Below are 20041 nucleotides of genomic sequence, written 5' to 3'. Positions count from 1 at the left end.
TTTTCTGTTCTTTTTCATTTCTTCAAAGTTTGTTCAGTGTATCAGATTGCTTTCCTGACTAGGGGAAATAATAGTTTTGGGGGGGGGGGGTATTAGTATATCTAAGGGCAGCTGTTCTTTTTCAGCAGTGGTCTATTTAGGCTCATGTCATTTCAGGAAGCAATCTGGATGCCTTTTCCTCATTAGCTTCAAATTTTAAGATAGCTAATGCGTTTGATTTTTGACCATCCAGATTGAAGAAAATATAACCTCGTTCTTTAAAGGAAGCTTAATCAATCTTGACCAGAGTTAGGATATCCTTCAAGGAATGAGGATACCCTCAACATCGGTATTAATATTTGTGCAAGTAATCAATATGCTGTTTTGTCATGTTTGCTTTCAGCTACATATGGGAGAGGCCGCAGAAGACATTTTAATTCAGGGACAGGAAAAGAAACAAGCACCATGGAAGGCAAGCTGTGTTTCTTTCTACTTGGGTCTTTGTGTAACGTGAACTTATCATCCTCTAAACCAGGGGTGTCAAACTCAAAGCCAGGGGTCCAGATCTGGCCCACGGAGTGCTTAGATCTGGCCGCATGGCTGCCCTGGAAACAGGGAAGGACTGGCTCATAGTGCCTCTGACAGCAAAAACGGAGCTCGGGAGGCCGCGTGCAGTACTCCCGAGCTCCGTTTTCACTGGCGGAGGGTTGCAGGAGGCTGTCGCAGACAAAAACTGAGCTTGGGAGCCCTGTTTTCTCTGGCAGAGCGCTCGGGCCACCACAGACACCGCCGACACGAGTGACGTTAAGCCACACCCACCCTGCCTCCCGAGGTCAAACACAACCCTGATGCTGCCCTCAATGAAATCCAGTTTGACACCACTGCTCTAAACTATGCAGTCTTTACATAAACAGGAGAGTAAGCCCAGCTGGTGTTAGGTAAGAGCAGTCATTTCAGTATTGCATTCATGATGCTACATCGGTAGTTTTGGCTCATGTTGTCGAATTAAAAAAATTAAGTTAATGCAAATGCCGCAGACGCTTTTAATGTTGGAATTGGTGCAATTGGAGTCTGAAACAAAAAAAAAATCTAAATGGAATTTTTTTTAAGGTTTGTTTTTTTATTTCTGTGGCTACAAGTGCAATTAACAAATGTATGAACAATACCTGAATCAAGATGCAAACCTTTGATATTTTACTTTTAATTGCTTGCCATGGCTTTACACTTTAATTTAATGTAGAAAATGCGTTTTCTTTATCCAGGAAACTGGAACAAAATATTGTTTTTTAAACATCTGGAAGATAATTTATTATTGAGAGTGATTAAATGCACTCATTAAAAAAGTATGAAATATGCAACGAAGTGAGCAGGATTAATCATATTGCATGGAGTCTGTTTCACTTTCAGCTATGTTTTCACATTATGATTGTATTGATTGTTAAATGTCTTAAAGCCTTGTGACATGACATATATCAGACCAGGCCTTTTCCTTTTTTTTTCTATCTCAAAGAACAGCAAACTCTATCTCTATCTCTATCTCTATCATCTCTATCTCTATCTCTATCTATCTCTACCTACCTACCTACCTACCTGCCTGCCTGCCTGCCTGCCTGCCTGCCTGCCTGCCTGCCTGCCTGCCTACCTACCTACATCTATCTATCTATCTATCTATCTATCTATCTATCTATCTATCTATCTATCTCTATCTATCTATCTATCTATCTATCTATCTATCTATCTATCTATCTATCTATCTATCTAGTGATTTGTCAAAGCACCTGGTATGCCCAAATATGGGAGGGAGCATACTGCTTCCCTTTTGCCTTTCAGCCCCACTCCAAGAGACTTCCAGGCAGAAAAACCATTTGTGTTGCATTTTTGCTGATAACTAAATGAAAGGAGACTAGTATAGATCTATTTCAAGCTATTTAGCTCTCATCAGCTAGCCATAAAAGGGGAGCAGTATGCCGCCTCCCATATTTGGGCATACCAGGTGCTTTGACAAAACACTTAAATCATTCCCCTGGCTTAGCTGATAAGGGAGGAGAGCTTGTGGCTTAGAGGTTAATATAAATGCCTAATATGTAAAAACAGCGCAAGTTCGAATCCCAGCAAGGGTATGGCTAGCTGAGGAGAGCTAAATAGCTTGCTCTATACACACACACACACACACACACACACCACTGAAAAAGTGACTTATGGTCATTATTCACACTTATCATCGTTGTAGCATCCCCATGTGATCAAAATTCAGATAGTTGGCAACTGATTCACATTTATGATGGTTGCAGTGTCCTGTGATCATCTTTTGTGATCGTCTGACAAGCAAAATCAATGGCTAAACCAATTCACTTAACATATAACTCACTTAACAACTGTGGCAAGAAAGGTTGTAAAAGGGGGGCAAACTCACTCAACAAATGTCTCATTTAGCAACATAAATTTTGGGCTCAATTGTGAATTTTGTCCCATTTTATGACCTTTCTTGCCTCAGTTGTTAAGTGAATCCCTGCAGTTGTCAGTAAGACAGTTGTTAAGTGAATCTGGCTTCCCCGTTGACTTTGCTTGTCAGAAGGTTGCAAAAGGTGATCACATAATTCTGGGATTCTGCATCTGTCATAAATATGAGTCAGTTGCCAGGCGTCTGAATTTTGATCATATGACCAACGGGGATGCTTGAATGGTTGTAAGTGTAAAAAATGGTCAGAGGTCCCTTTTTTCAGTACTGCGGCAATTTTGAACAATCACTAAATGAACGGTTGGAAGTTGAGGATTTACCTGCACTGATGACATTATATAGTTTGGTAATGAAATGTCTCCAAGGGAAACAACCAAGCTCAGAGACAGCAAGCACCTGGCACTAATGTTTTGGTTTTGCTTTTTCTCCCTGTAGTTCAGGGGTGCGATCCTACCGGTTTAGCAACCAGTTCACTGAGCGCACGCTTTGCGTCAGGCCCAACGTTCCTGACGCGCACTTTGCGCAGTTCACAGGAAAACAGCTGGGCTATTAGCTGGGCTAAAAAAAAAGGAAATAAGGTGAGTATAGCCGGGCAGCCAGGCGCCCAGGCCCACCTGAAAGTCACAGCAAACTGGTTCGGTCTCAGCTGATCTTCAGAGTGAAGCGGGCTGAACTGGTAGAATCCCAGCTCTGCTGTGGGATAGGGAGAGGTTAAGTAGGAAGGCAAGACTGAGTGCAGGAGGGGCATCTTGTATGCAGGGAATCTCTTCAAGAGTCCCCCCCCCTACTCCTAATGGTATCTTTCCTTTTCAAAGATGTCTCTCAAAAATCTTGGGAGAAGATAAGAGAAATGTATGAGATGTCATGTTTCAAATTTGTTTTCCCAAATGATTTCCTGATCTCTTGTGTCATTTAAAAACGACTCCTTCAACTGTGCTGGTTGGATCTGCAGCGGTACTTACATTTCCCCCCCCATTTCCTTTGATTTATTTCAGTTTCTTTTTAGTTTGCCTGTTCTTCCGTACTTAGTTTCCATGCTCCCCTATTTATTTATTTATTTAATTTATTTTATTGTAATTTGTCAACAAGCGCAAGGAAACAAGTAGGAAAAACAGGTGAAAAAAAATGGCACAAATAAATGGATAAAAACAAGCAAAATGTAGCCATAAACACATAAAAAGAGTACATCTAAATGGGACAGTAGGACAGGGACGGTAGGCATGCTGGTGTGCTTATGCACGCCCCTTTAGGGACCTCTTAAGAAACGTGTAAGGTCCCCGGGAGACACCTTAAGGCAGGGGTGTCCAAACTTGGCAACTTTAAGACTTGTGGACTTCAACTCCCAGAATTCCCCAGCCAGCTCTGCTGGCTGGGGAATTCTTGGAGTTGAAGTCCACAAGTCTTAAAGTTGCCAAGTTTGGACATCCCTGCCTTAAGGTAAAAGGTATGGGGCTTACAGGAACTAACAACAGGATCGAGTAAGGTGTTCCACACATTTACTACTCTATTGCTGAAATCATTTTTCCTGCAATCAAGATTAGAACCGATTACATTTAGGTTGTATCTATTGATAGCCCTTGTGTTATTGCAGCTGAAGTAAAAGTAGTCATTGACAGGTAGGACATTATGGCAGATTATCTCGTGCACTAAGCTCAGATCGGAATGTAGACGGTGCACTTTAAGGTTATCCAGGCCTAAAATTTCAAGCCTTGGTGGTATACGGAATTTTATTACGAGCAGAGGAGTTGAGTACTCTTCTTGGAAAATACCTCTGGACCCTCTCTAATGTTTTAATGTCTAAAATGCATTCTTGATGTGAAGGGTCACAAATGCCTTGGTGGCATTAATTCCAGAAACAACAAACTTTCAGTGTCTGTCTGTGTCCATGACAATTGATTGAAATGGCTTTTGTCCACGAGATGTCAAGGGCAGAGCAAGTTTTAAACTTGCACCTTCCACGATCTGTGATTACTCTTGCATGTTTCTAAACAATTTCAAACTTTTCCCCTTTCTATTCACAACTCATACCTTACAGCAGAGTCATATGTTCTAAATCATTATTAGTCACTTCCTTCCCCCCCCCCCGGTTGTCCCTTCCCAAAAAACTTTGCCCAAATCAAACAGAAGAGTGGGAGAGAGAGAGACAGTGGCTGCCAAATTCTACTGGCTCTATGCAGTGAACTACTGAACGTTGGGGTCAATGCAGAGATAAGCATCAGACAGCCTGCCTTAGTCTTGCTTGTTATTGCGTTGTAAAATGTGTGCTTTCTTTTCTCCATCCCTCCTTTCAACAGCATAAGAAGAATTGGGTGCTTTCGTCTAAGGAAATCATTACTTTCCGTAAAGCTCTGATGAATCCTATCACATCTCTTCATTTTCAACACTTTGTGTCCCTGAAAGGAGATTTATTGGGGAATGGAGTGATTTTCTGGCAGGAGGTACAGAAATACAAGGTACAGCACTTAAGGAATGGAAATAATGCAGTTACTCAGCAACCAGGAAATTTAATTCTAGCGCTATGGCCGTCATGGCGGACCTATGGCACGCCTGCTACAGGTGGCACGCGAAGCCATTTCTGAGGGCACGCGAGGCATTGCCCTGTCAGCTCCAGCACACATCCATGCGCTGGCCAGCTGATTTTCAGCCTTGATTTTCGGCTGTTTTTCGCCCTCCGCAGGCTTCACTGAAGCCTCTAGAGGGCGAAAACTGCCCAATGCGCAAACCGGAAGTTCCGGTTTGCGCGTTGGGCTGTTTTTCTCCCCCTGGAGGCTTCATGAGGCTTTCCTGAAGCCTGCAGAGGGCAAAAAATGGCTCAACGCGCCTCCCAGAAGCTTCAGTGAGGCCTGCACGTGGGGAGGGGGTTGTGCACGCATGCACAGGAGGGAGGGCATTGCATTATGGGTGTGGGCACACACACGACCCTCCCCCGCTCCCTCCGTTTTTGGCATGCCTCGACAAAAAGGTTAGCCATCACTGCACTATGGTATTACTTGGGAACTATTTCAGAATAGGCGATCTAAAAATACTGACTCCTGGACTCTTTGAGACTTCTCCTATTACTCAGCTAAATACTGAAATACAAACTTTGATGACCAAATACCTTCCCTTAGTCTACTTTTATACCTCTGGAATTTCTTGTTAGTCCTTCATAATCAGGTCTGATTCTGCTGCCCAATTTAGAAAGCAGTCTTTAGGCTACTTAACCATACTGTGGTTGTCATATTCAATCCAGGATAGGATATGGTGACTTTTACCAAATAAGATCAACAGTCTTGCAAGGAATCCTGATTCTGTAGCTCTAGGCCATAGTTGTGTGAATAGAGTAGAATAGAATAACAGAGTTGGAAGGGACTTTGGAGGTCTTCTAGTCCAACCCCCTACTTAGGCAGGAAGCCTACATCACTTCAGATCAATGTTATCCAACATCTTCTTAAAAACTTCCAGTGTTGGAGCATTCACAACTTCTGGAGGCAAATTGTTCCACCGATTAATTACAATATAATAGCAGAGTTGGAAGGGACCTTGGAGGTCTTCTAGTCCAACCCCCTGCCTAGGCAGGAAACCCTATACCATATCAGACAAATGGCTATCCAACATCTTCTTAAAGACTTCCAGTGTTGGGGCATTCACAACTTCCAGAGGCAAGCTGTTCCACTAATTAATTGTTCTAACTGTCAGGATATTTCTCCTCAGTTCTAAGTTGCTTCTCTCCTTGATTAGTTTCCACCCATTGCTTCTTTTCTACCCTCAGGTGCCTTGGAGAATATTTTGACTCCCTCTTCTTTGTGGCAATCCCTGAGATATTGGAACACTGCTATCATGTCTTCCCTACTTCTTTTCATTAAACTAGACATACCCAGTTCCTGCAATCGTTCTTCATATGCTTTAGTCTCTAGTCCCCTAATCATCTTTGTTGCTCTTCTCTGCACTCTTTCTAGAGTCTCCACATCTTTTCTACATCGTGGCGATCAAAACTGAATGCAGTATTCCAAGTGTGGCCTTACCAAGGCATTATAAAGTAGTATTAACACTTCACGTGATCTTGATTCTATCCCTCTGTTTATGCAGCCTAGAACTGTGTTGGCTTTTTTGGCAGCTGCTGCACACTGCTGGCTCATATTTAAATGGTTGTCCACTAGGACTCCAAGATCCCTCTCACAGTTACTACTATTGAGCAAGGTACCACCTATACTGTACCTGTGCATTTCGATTTTCTTGCCTAAATGTGGAACCTTACTCTTTTCACCACTGAATTTCATTTTATTAGATAGTGCCCAATGTTCAAGTTTGTCAAGATCCTTCTGTATCTTAAGCCTATCTTCTGGAGTGTTGGTTATTCCTGCCAGCTTGGTGTCATCTGCAAATTTGATGAGTTCCCCCATTTATTCCCTCATCCAAATCATTGATGAAGATGTTGAAGAGTACTGGGCCTAAAACAGAGCCTTGGGGTACTCCACTGCATACTTCCCTCCATGTAGATGCAGTTCCATTGAGGACTACACGTTGAGTGCGGTTGGTCAGCCAGTTACGAATCCATCTGGTAGTGATGCTGTCCAACCCACATTCTTCTACTTTATCTAGTAGTAGGTTATGGTCTACCTTATCAAATGCCTTACTGAAGTCCAAGTAAACTATATCGACGGCATTCCTCTGGTCCACTAATTTTGTCACTTTGTCAAAGAATGCAATAAGATTAGACTGGCATGATCTGTTTTTGACAAACCCATGTTGGCTTTTGGCTATTACTTTGTTTACTTTGTAATTGTTTTAAGTAATATCCAAACTGCAATTCCCAACGGTGGCTAGAAGATTTGGAATATACCTTCACCTGATCTCTCCTTCCTATGCTTTGAACTCCTCTTCCATCCAGGATTTGCTTTAACCTTGATATCATTTTATTAAAAGCATCTACATTGTGATGGCAAACTATGATAAAGCCTTGAACAAGAACTGATCTGAAATGGTTGCTAAGCATAAAATGAAATATTGGTTTCTTCTCTGCTGTTTGCTGTGCTCTTGACCTTCTACTCCACTGCATACCAACATACCTTCCAACTGCCCGCTTTGTTTATGCAGACTGTATGGCAATGTATAAACTTTCCATCTGGCATCTTCTGTGCTTAGTTAACATTTCGGTATGCTATGCAAGCTCAGAAAATTGAGTTAATTGTTCATTGTTAAGTTATCCATTAGTTAGTGAATCTTATGCACACATTCAAATCGTTTATTATGGAACATGGCTGCTATTAACATTTGGGATGTTGAAGTTGGCTAAAAGCAAGGAGTATATACACAATGCATGATGCAGTATGACAACAGTTCCAATTATCTGTATTTGCAGAGTTTTTATTCTCTGTCTGAAACACTAGAAAGAAAAGTGTGCTTCTCCCTCCCTTCTTCCCTCATTCATTCATTCAGTACAGATGCTACCTGAATTCAGATTGACTCTTGTAGTTCATCATGCAAGTTAATATAAAAATAACTATTTACCTAAAACTGCAAACAGATGGTGAATCTGGTCAACATCCAAAATAGATGCTATATGCCCCTCAGGGGGTCCATCCACCCTAGCCCAAAGCCTGGGAGAAGACCTAAGTCTTTAAGGTCCTTTGGAATGCCCTTAGGCAACACCCCCCCCCCCCATTTCAATGGGGAACTTTATTCTAGAGGGCATGGGCCATGTCAGAGAAGATATGTTTCCAGTCCTAAAAGCTGACACTGTTTAATTGAGTGTGCTCCCTCTATTGGTCCAAAGTGGTCAATCAGACACCACTGGAGACAATCAATCCATCAAATAACCGTCCCTATAACATGCACAGCTTTATTGATCTTCAAGGTAGTAATTGAGCTCTGCAGTGAGTACAGCATGAGTGAATGAAGGACCTGTCAATCTAGGAAAGACTCCAGTGGCATACCAGCTGAACATGTGCAAAGGCCCTTGTGGCCATAGCTGCTGAATCCCAACCTGAAATCTGACAGAAACGGGTTCTAGATAATCAGTTTCTGCAGGATTTTCATCAGCTGCTGTCTGACCATCTTTAGGTCCAGAACTTTGGTAGTAGGAAAAAAAACATATCTAAAATGGTTATGCTGCAAGATGGCTGCTTGAGGAGATGGCCCACCATCGCCTCCTTTACGAGTGGAGGAACAAATCATTCCTTCCCTCAAAGGGGTGAACACCATGGCATGGATCCAACTGGGAGGGACCCAGCCCAGTACATATGGTAGATGGCCAAACTAATAACACTGAGAAACCTGCTCACTTCCTCAAGAGTCACCAGTTCAAAATCATCCTGGTTCTAAAGTTTATAGCAAGGTTGGGTCTAAACTAGGAGGATCAATAGTCTTGTCAGAAGAACTGCATAGTAAATAATAAAAAGTATGACAATAATAATAATTATTATTATTAATAATTATTATTAATAATATAATAACAATAATAATATCTAATTGAGAATACAACAACAGATAACAAATGCCTCATTTGCAGTGAAGCTGAAGAAACAATAGATCACTTGATTAACTGCTGCAAAAAATATATATCATATAGTCTGACAACAAGTAGCAGCGTAGCAAAGTAGCAGCTATGGTACAATGGGATGTCTGCAAGAAATTCCACTTGCCTGATAGGACCATAAAGCAGGTGATAACAAAGACAAATAAGTCTGGATAGTGGACATGGCAGTACCTGGAGACAGCAGACTAGAAGAGAAAGAGCTGAACAAAATAACAAAATGCATTGACCTATAAATAGAAATAGAACGATTGTGGCAAAAGAAAACAAAGGTAGCGCCAACAATAATAGGCGCCTTGGGGGCAAAACCAAAACAACTGGAGCACCACTTGAACACCCTGAACACCATTGGCATTGACAAAATCACCATCAGTCAATTGCAAAAGGCTGCTTTACTTGGAGCAGCTTACATCCTGAGACAATACCTTTAATACCATCAAAAGACAGCATCTGTCTATCCCAGTTCCTTGGGAAGGACTTGATGAGCCAAATCGGGTGTAAATAGCTGGCTGAATGTCCGATGATTAAGGACTGAACCCCCAATTCCACCCAATTTTCAGTGAGGTAACTGGGACTGGTCTTCCTGATCGTAGGTGATATGGGGTGGGAGGGCAAAGAATAGCTGGGAATCCATCGACTGGTGCCCTGAAATTTCCCTATATTAAAATGTATGATTGCCAAGCTTCACTGCTAAGGCCAAATAATAGGAAGCCAAAGAGACAGTGCAATTTATGTTACTATGTTTTCAAGGATGAGAGAAAAGTAGACCAATGTAAGTACCATGCAGCAGAACCCAAAAATGGGTAGATAAAGAGTATGAATTCATCATGTTAGAGATGTCTTGATACTATTAAGTGTAACATTCAAACAGTTCATTAGTCGTGTACTGGAGTGGTGGCAAATTCACGTATCTATCACACACAGTTTGCAATATTTGTTATCATTTAACACAAGAACATGCTTGGCATAGAATCAAAATATATACGTAGTTAATGGTACAGTATGGCTAAATAATATGAAATGAGTAGACCAAAAAAAAACCCTCATTGGATGTTACTGAAGTACACATTGCCATCATCCTCATGGCTGATCATCTTTATTAGGACTGAGAGTTATAATTCATATAACATCTTAAAGGTCACCTATTGGCCATTGGCACCCTAAAAGGTCTTCTGAGAGTTAGATTTTTCTCTCTGTCCTTAACAATTATAGTTGCAGAGCCAGTCTAAAAGGAGTGAGATCTTCCCTTCTAAAATGAGCTTTTACAGAGGAGGGGCCGAAGTCGCGACGACACGACGTGCGATCTCAATGCTCTGAGATCGCAGTCAACACTTTTGCCACTGGGTGGTCCAAATGGACCTAAACTGTACGGCAGAGACAGTGAACAGGAAGAATACGTCTTGCTGATCCTAGGGACATCGCAAAGTCCCTGATCGATCCAAGAGAAAGTCTTCAAGCCGGTGACAAAAAATCCAGCCATTTGGCTGACGAAGTCAGGGCAGCTCCAAAACGGAAGGATATGGAAAGAGAAAGTGTTTCCAGCTGGTGAGGAATTTTTACCGTTTTAAAAGTGACTGCCTATAAAAAACTGAAAATAAATTCAAATTGGAGAACACAAGAAATAAGCAGCTGAATTAAATTTGGAATGGTTTTTGACAGTGGGTTATCCTTTTTTTTAAATGCTATCTTCACGGATGGAATTTATGTAAGACTTCTAAAACGAATGGATTAAGCCTTCTATTTTTCTTTTTTTTTCATTACTCTTTGTAACCTATGGTCTAAAATTCTCCTCTTTCATTACTGTGGGTGTTCTTCTAACTCATTTAAGAATTGGACTTTCTTTTCAAGTTGAAATACAAAAAATATATTTTAAAAAATGCAACATTGTAACAATAATACTGCTACTTTGGAGGCTAGAGTTTTGTGTATTGGAAATGAAACACTTTATTTTCTTTCACTGATTATCTTGACTTGGCACTTCAAAGTCTTACTGCTTATTTATGGAGAGTGATAAGAAGCACACAGATGTTCCTTTGAAGTATTTCTAACTAGAGAAAGGTGAAAATGAAATGATTGTTGTGAATCGATGCTTAATCTTTGTTAAAACCCTCTAAACTGGAATAGCAGTGCTTATTAGTTGAAGATAATGGCGCAATTTCAACAGGAGAAAGAAGTTTTAAGTCTGCAAAAGATATTCTCAGAAATACAAAAATTATCAAATACACGTGAGAGGATAGAGAAGAAGTTGGTGACTTAGTGCATTTAATAGCAAAATATGATGGAGAAGTTGAAGATGTTCATCAAATGGATAAAGTGGCGGTTAAAATCCAAAAAATTGAAGAGGAAAATGAATATAAATAAATTAAAATTGCTGATATTTATGGTGATTGGTTTGTCTCTGAAAATGGAAAGAGTGGAATACTGAAAGAGGAATTAAATGGAGGGGAAACCTACCCCAGATGGCAAGATACAGAAGAAGAAAAAATAAAAGAATTTATGGATTTAAAGAGAGAAATCTTATTAGCAATAGTTTTGATAACACCACCGACAATCAAAGATAAACTGATTAAGGAAACAGAAGAAGGGCATCATAATCACATGAGAGATTTTATAAGCAAAGAGTTGCTAAGAGGAGTCCATACAAAGTTGATTAAAGAGAAGATTAGAGGACTGATACTACAAATAGCAGAAGATATGAGACTGTTTTGCTACTGGAAAGACACAGGTTGATAGATGGAAGAGTATAATTTAAAACTAGTTAAACTTAGTGAAATTTAGTGATAACAGATATAGTTAAACAAATAATTGATAATGATAATAATGTATATAATGTGTAGTGTCATGATAAGCAATAATGGGATATGAATTTAAATGGTACCCATGAAAGGAAGATTAGAAATTCTTTTGGATTATATATAAAGATTAATAAAAAAAGAACTAAGTTAGATATAGTTAAATTTTAAATATTAGGGGGGAAATGTTATGATGCAGGATATAGTTAAATAAAGGAGGGATAATGATAATAACATATATGTAGGTATGGGTACAACATAAGGAAATTGGATGTAAATTGCAAATAACGATTTGGAAAGAAGGATTAGAAAATTTTGTTATTGAATATTATGGATGTTTAGCTAGAATAGCATATAAAGATTCAGTGCTATTGGGGGATTTTAGAAATAGTAAATGAAATGCCAGTATGTGGTTATGTATTAAATCTTGGTATATTCTATGATGAAGGATGTTTAAACAATTATAGTCAAATGAAAATGGAGGTATGATGATGGTAACATGTATAAATATCTGAGTTAAAATACTTGAGTTAATATGAAGTAATGTTTGTTCACTGCGGAAGAGATGCACGGAGGTTTTTTTGTAACAACTGATACACTTTCTACAGTATGTAAAGGAGGATATGTTGTGTTTGTCTTGAAAACAAAAAATAAAAAAAAACTTTTTATTAAAAAAATAAAATAAAATGAGCTTTTACCTCATTCCTTAAGAAACTTTGAACTTACTGAGATCTTTTTCTGAGAACTTCTTTAGGTTCTTGCCAAACTGAGGTAGGTGCTGATGACCAAAGAAGATTTTCACATACTGAAGCTCTGATTCTACATGGTTCCCGGGGAAATTTTTGTAACGCGAGTTGGCCTGAGAAATAGAACCTGAAGAGCAGCTAGGGAATTCTATTTTAGACATAAATCAAGCTAACTATCTAAATAATTTGCATCAGCTTTCTTTGACCTGTTGCTTTCCAGATATGTTGAGATGGCAGTTCCCAGAATTTCCCGCCAGCTGCTGGCCATAGAGATAGGGAATTATGATAGTTGCAATCCTAACACATCTGGAACTCATCAGGTTGAGGAGAACTGATTTACATGTTGACTATGTAATTGCATATATACTCTGAATGTTTCGTTTCTTCTTTTTCAGGACCTGTGCCATTCTCACTGCGATGAGTCAATTATCCAGAATAAGATCACAACCATTATCAACTGCTTTATCAATTCTGCCATTCCACCTGCTCTTCAGATCGACATACCTTACGAACAAGCCCAAAAGATCATTGAACACAGGAAAGAGCTAGGCCCCTATATATTTAGGGAAGCACAGGTACATGAATAAGCCGTGTGCGTAGTCATGTGTTTTGTGTAGTTTGATCATTGTTTCTATGAATGAACATGATGGGCACAAACCTGTCTCTATTATGGAATCTGGATTGGCATAGTTTGATATTAGGGCATGGAAAATAAAAATGAAAAATAAGATCCAAGATATGCATGGAGATTCCATCTGTGTGCAAGTTGTCCTCAAGGCCGGGCGCATAGTCGAACTGGTGGTAACAAAATGTGAAGCCCACCACTGCATGCAAAGTGTGATGGCTCTCATTGTATCCCCTCAGTTTGATCCTGGTGGGCAGGAGAGAGTTGTGTATTACATTTTTTTAAACAGCAACGGACAGGGATGCTAGGCAAGTAAAAAAGGAGAAAGATACCAGTAAACATACAAATCTCCTATATTTATCTTGTGTTAAAATTTTCCGGAAATCCATGCTGCGAATTTTTGAATCTCTGATTTTACAGGTAGTCCACAACTTGCAACTGTTCATTTAGTGGGTATTCAAAGTTACAATAGCACTGAAAAAAAGTAATTTATAACCAGTTCTTGCACTTATGACCATCACAGCCTTCCCATGTAATCAAAATTCAGGGGCTCCTCAATCTGCATTTATTTATGATGGTTGCAGCATCTCAGGGATCATTATTTGCAATCATCCAAGGGGGAAGCTGGATTCATTTAACAATCATGTGATTTACTTAATTGCAGCAATTTGCTTAGCAACCATGGCAAAAACAGTCCTAACATTGGGCACAACTCACTTAACAAGTGCCTTTCTTAGCAATGGAAATTCTTGTCCTGATTGGGTTCGTAAGTCCAGCACAGGGCTGTCAAACCCGTGGTCCATAGGCCAGATGCATCATGTGCTGGCCGTGCCCATGTCCGGTTTAACAAAGGGGGGGGAGTCACGATACATCATGTGACGATGCGAGTTTGACACCCCCTGGTCCAGCACGATCTGTACTTTCATATCTCTTTTGTGTCTGTAATGTAAAGGAAATAATCTCTCTTGCAAGGAGATTGTATCATTTCAAAAAACCTTACCAGCTCTGCAATGTTGTTTTAGAATTTTTCTAGAGGAAAAAAAACTTAACGTATTTTTCAGAGTATAAGACGCCCCAAAGTATAAGACGCCCCTAGATTTTGGGGAAGAAAACAAGGGAAAAATATCTCCTTCCAGCAATTTGCCTCCTTGCAACAAACAGTACAGACAATATACACTGTTTGTAGTGTTATATTTCAGACTATACTTGTACAGATGCTGTTAAAATTGATGTGCTTTCTGGAAGTATAGTTATTCTCTGCTATTTAAAAGAATAGCACTTTTTAAAACAATAGCATCGGGCCTCTTCAGATCAAGTATTTATTTTAAAAAGCTTCTTCACTTTGTTAAGTTGTCTAGAACAATAATAAAGCAGTCTTTAAAAAATAAGTCTAATAATTTGAACATTCTATAGGCATTTATAGTTGTTGACTTACCTCCTTGCAGCAAACAGCCTGATTAGCACAAGAAAAAAAAAATCTGCCTCCCAGCAATTTGCCATGTGGAGCAAACAGCAAGTTTCACTTTCTCCCGATCATCAGCTGTTAGAGGCTGCAGGGATTGCTATAGCTTATTGAAGCCTCTGCAAGCCCCGTTTGCTGCAAAGAGGTAAATTGCTGGGAGGCAGAGGCCAAAGGGTCGGGGCCAGTGGGTGGGGCTACATTCGGTGTATAAGACGCACCCAAATTTTCACCCTCTTTTAGGGGGGGGGGGAAAGGTACGTCTTATACGATAAATACGGTAAGTAAAGTTTCAAAAGAGGCACATGCATCTGTCAAAGTTGAATATTCTGGACAACAATTTGGATTTAAAAGTAGTTCTGATGTAATTTGTTTGGTTGGTTCTAGAAACCTCATATTAAAAACACAAACAATTCACCAGTTAATGTTTTTATTAATGCAAGACATTATAATTTTTTTAAGGAAAGACTTTGAAACTGTAGCTTAAGAAATTTTTCATCAGCCATAAACACATTTTGATGGGAAGCATGTGCCTGTCTGGAGTAAAATATTAAATGGCAATATGTACAATGCTGGGAGTTTATGCTATGCATTAGAAGTATTTATCATTGGCAAATATTCTAATTGTCTGTAGTAGTGTTTGTTTCTGTGGAGTATTGCATTTTAAGACATCCTTTTCTATTCCCCTCCTTCAGATGACTATTTTTGCACTTCTCTTTAAATTTTGGCCAATGTTTTGTGAATTTCGAGGTAATTTGATGGATGAGGCTATTTTGCCTTGCTTGGAAAGAGAAAAGAAGATGCAGAAATTAAAAAAAGCAAAAGAATTAGAAGTGAAGGTGAGAAGTCCAGATTAACAGCACACAATAATGTGAATCACTCAAAATAAGATAAATTCTTACCCAAAATAGCACAGCTATTTTGTATCTGATCCAAATCCCGCAGAAGTGAAATGAAAAAAAAATATGCCCACATTACAAATGAAATTTTCCCTATTTAGGACTGCTCGTTTATTATATTTGATTTCTGGTGCTGTAGGAGTTTAAGACAGAAAGCAATATTTTATAATGAAACATACTTTGAAAGTTTGCTGAACTATAACACTAATGAACTAATGAAAACATGCCTTTTGATGCCAGCTCTCCATAAATCTGATTTCTCTAAATGTGTGCCTTTCAGATGTGTGGGAATACAATTCACATCATATACGATGTTGTAATTCAGTCCGCACTGGGGAAAGCTGCTTTAGGAATCCTCATTTTTGTGAATTCTCCTAAGAATGTAATTCTATATTTGCAGAGAGTTGCTAAATACTCAGTGGTGGGATTCAGCCAGTTCGCATCACTTCAAGAGAACTGGTTGTTAACTTTCTGAGCAGTTTGGTGAACTGGTTGTTGGAAGAAATCATTAGGACAGAGAACCGGTTGTTAAATTATTTGAATCCCATCACTGTATTCTGTATACGTATGATCCATTAATCAAAATACTGCTAAAATATTATTAGCCAAGTAATCCCACTTCAAATGTTAGGAGGCGGCAGAGATAGGTAGAGGGCAGAGATAGGTAGATCACGGCCCAGAAAAATTATAAAACCTCTATTCATAATGGAAGGGAAGCCGGAAGAGAACAGTGCTTCGTATCGTATGTTGTGAAGTAACACTCCAAATGGAACATTTCCATCCCAACAAGCTTCTGCCTACTCATCTAACAAGCCTATTTGGGTTAGGTGAGGAATGAAACCATCCTGAAGGACATATATGGGGACCCCCAAGTAAATTGCTCAGACTGAAGAAGCTACTGAGATGAGCGAAATGTTTCTAACCAGCAGGAAAAGAAAATGAGTCCAATAACATGACTCAACTTCCAGAGACACCCTAATAAAAATTTTAACTTCCACCCTTGTGGGAAAATACTGAAGTGGGGAGGTGAAGAAACTCACTTTCCTCCACAACACTCAACAGAAAGCAGTATTTAAAGTAGGTGCAGCTATCAACCATGAACAAGGGGGAGAGTGTTAAATGATGATGGAACTGAATGTTGCTTGTTTCCCACAACCAACCTGACAAGCAACATCTCACCTATTTTGGATATTGCAAGCCAAATCTTCTCTTCTGTAAGAGAAACAATCTTTCATTTAAAACTCTGTTACTGAGCTCCGTGTTTCTCCTCATGGTCTTGGAGGACAAGGCTGAGGGTCATCACCTGAGGAGAAAGGAAAAAAGAACCTCAGTATAGGTAGTCCTTACCTACTGACCGCTGGTTCAGTGACCATTTGAACTTTTCACAATAATGAAAATAGAGACTTAGAAGCAGTCCTCGAAGTTGTAACTGTCACAGTGCCCCTGGGGTCATGTGATTACAACTGGCACAGATTTATGACAATTGCAGCATCCTGTGGTCACCATTTTAGACCTTCTCTGCCAGCTTTTGACAAGCAAAGTCAATGGGGAAGCTGGCAGGAAGTCATAAATTGTGGTCACAGTGCTTAATGCTATGCATGATTTGCTTAATGGCAATAACCTGAACCGGAGGTGAGTTTCTGTTGGTTTGGCCCGGATCGGGTGAACTGGTAGTTGCAGCGGTGGGAGGCTCCGCCCACTCACCCGGATGCTTCTGTGCATGCGCTTGATAGTAAAAAAAAATGGAAACCCACCACTGACCTGAACTGATGTTGCAAATTGGTATGGTCACACTTAATCACTGGCATCGCCTAGCGACAAAGTTGCCAGTCCCTATGGCAGTTGGTAAGTGAGGACTACCTTTAGATCTTGCTCGGATCAGGTTGAGAGGAACTGAGAGAAAGAGGTCTGAGATCCTATAGAAATCCCCTGTGGAACTGAGCAACTGGAAGAATCCATGAGAGTCCCACTGCAAGCCAAGTCTACAACCTCAGAGGTGTCTTGCTTGGCTTCCTTGATAATCTTTCTAACTACATCCCAAAATGCTTCCTTTATTTGTAATTATTTTGGAAATCTTTCTCAACAGGAGTCTCCTTATAAGAGAAAGCATTTATTCAAGAGAAGTCTGATTCCAAATCTCAAAACAAAAACAAAAAGGATATAAAGTAGATTCTTAAAAATATTCTGAAATATACTGCCCAGTAATTTATTTTACTTCAGAAATAATAGAACATTTATTTCATTGCTAGGGACAAAGGAAGAAAAGTTCTATTCCTGGGAAAACAGGTTCAGCGATTGATTCAAAACTGAGTATAGCTGAATTTTCGCCATCGGCAAGCTATTCTGGATTGGACCGAGAGGTAATTGAATCACGTTCTGTCAATCCTTCCTGAAGCACAGTGTGGTGATCTGGGATGATCCAGTGGATTTAGGAAACCGATTGAAAGCTGTTTCTGATGTGCTATCAGTTTCATTTTAAAGAAATTGCTATTGTTTAATTATGGGCAAATGAATTTGCTAGCATTCATTTGGATCCCTTCCCTTTAAAAAAAACAAACAACAACAGCAGGACACATCTGAAATTCATATCAATTTCACTTTGCATTAGTGTCCCTCATGACAGGGGCTGCATGTTGCTAAATGAGAATGGAAGCTTTTTTAAAAACAAAAAATGTAATTTAAAATGTTGAATGAACATGTTGAAGTTATTTTTATTAATCTAAAACAAGCCTTTCTTAAAATTGCAAAATGAATTAAGGAAATACCGGTTGTCTCTTAAAATAATGTGAAAATACTTATGAGAAGAGTCAAATAGCTCTGGCAAATATCTGAGCGTAGGTTTGATGCTGGCATAGTTAAGCTGTAAATGCAGATTAATTCAGTATCTTACCCACTACAGGCAGGATATAAATCCAAATAATTAAAGTACTGATTTGATATGAAATTCAGATATTTCACAACTGCCTTGGAGGAAATTGGCTCTTCAACCTCTTCAAATGTCTGTATTGAAAATTCTCTTCCTTATTACAAGTGACATTAGGAAACCACATGAATGATTACGTTGCCCCATGGATAAATAATGCCATACTAACTTCATTCTCTTTTATTAAAATTGCAGTTTTCTGAAAGCAAGAACTACTAACATTATCTTAGGATGTAAAAAAGGATTGCCCATTTATGGGCCCACTATCACATCCACCTAACTTGTTTGCTTGTTTGTTTGTTTTTAAATCTCCTTGTTGCAGTTTTTCTGGTCTTATTCAAAATACATAGAAGCTCTTGAACAAGAAAGGATTCTCCTACAGGTTCAAGAAGATTTAGAGAAAAAAGCAGTTGCAGCATCTGCTTATTCAGGTCAGCTTTTCATTAATGAGAAAGGTTTTTGTGAGCCCATTTAACATTCATTTCCTTACTAACTATGTGAAGCAGAACAATAGTATGTTCTCTAAGACAATGAGATTTATTATGGTTTTGATTTCTTTCTTTCTTTCTTTCTTTCTTTCTTTCTTTCTTTCTTTCTTCTTTCTTTCTCCTTCTTTCTTTCATTCTTTCTTTCATTCTCTCTCTCTCTGTCTGTCTCTCCCTCCCTCCCCTCTCTTTCTTTCTCTTTCTTTCTTTCCTCCCTCCTCCTCTCCCTCTCTTCCTCTTTAATTTCTTTCTTTTCCACCCCCCCAGGTCTCTCATCTTTCCTCGCTCTGAAAAGTGATATGGCCATAAGCTCCGAAAAATCTATTGCCCCAGCAAACTTCAACACAGCTTTTGTCAAGCAACGTTCATTCCTATCTAAAGATAATGCAAGTATGTCTCTAGAAACTCAATTAATTTTCCATGTTGATAACAGATATCATTTCATCAGATGCTCAGTTTGTATAATAATATAAAAATGAAATGTCTTGTGGATTCAGTCCAGGAGGAGTAGGCAAGTATAAGGAGCCCATCCTCCTAGATGTGCAAGTAATTTTTTTTTCAGCACTTCCTACTTGCCGTTTCTTTCCCTACATAGGCGATTTGCCCTCCCAAGCTGGCAGGGAAAGCTTTTCATCAGCTTGCCTAAAAATATTCTTGTTCTTTCCATCATCCCTGCCCTTTTGACTTCATCCTGTTGTCATTCTACCTGCAGTGGGCAAATGTTCCTCCTGCAGTAATTGCTTCCTCTTCTCCTTAGTCCATTTTCAAAAGAATGGTTGACACTGATATTTTTAGCTTAATTTATAGTTCACCATCTGCAGAGTGATGTCATATAAATAGTGCAAGATTCTAGTTCACAAATATTAGTATTCTTGCATCCTTCAGAGTTGTTCAACCAAATGTTAACTGTTTCAGGCCCCAGTTTTGGTGGGAAATAGTTAATCCTGTTCTTAATATGTTTATGGATTTTTTTTAAAGACATGATCTATTATGCCCCTAACTGTAACTAAATCACAGCAAACACAGAGGGATGGATATTGAACAATGGTACACTTAATTGTAATGGTGACGTAGAGGATCAGGCATATATGGGAAGCTGGTTTGTTTGTTTTTTTTAAGTACCAAAGGTTTTACAAAGAAGCGGATGTTATTTTTCTTTGA

General features: G+C 39.3%; 1 protein-coding gene across 1 annotated transcript in view; it reads left to right on the top strand.

Moving 5' to 3' along the window:
* The window catches only part of RGS22 (regulator of G protein signaling 22), a 119459-nt gene that overhangs the window by 98990 nt on the left and 428 nt on the right, over nucleotides 1-20041 (top strand). Inside the window, exons 21-27 of the mRNA XM_081952679.1 lie at nucleotides 383-451; nucleotides 4732-4890; nucleotides 12885-13064; nucleotides 15269-15412; nucleotides 17722-17832; nucleotides 18718-18826; nucleotides 19148-19270. Coding sequence (XP_081808805.1) covers nucleotides 383-451; nucleotides 4732-4890; nucleotides 12885-13064; nucleotides 15269-15412; nucleotides 17722-17832; nucleotides 18718-18826; nucleotides 19148-19270 — 895 coding nt within the window. The remainder of the gene's footprint in view (nucleotides 1-382; nucleotides 452-4731; nucleotides 4891-12884; nucleotides 13065-15268; nucleotides 15413-17721; nucleotides 17833-18717; nucleotides 18827-19147; nucleotides 19271-20041) is intronic.

This window comes from Natrix helvetica, assembly GCF_964273705.1.
Source record: "Natrix helvetica genome assembly, chromosome: 4".
In the NCBI taxonomy this organism is placed as follows: Eukaryota; Metazoa; Chordata; class Lepidosauria; order Squamata; family Natricidae; genus Natrix; species Natrix helvetica.
This window is presented reverse-complemented; position numbering and strand designations above follow the sequence as displayed.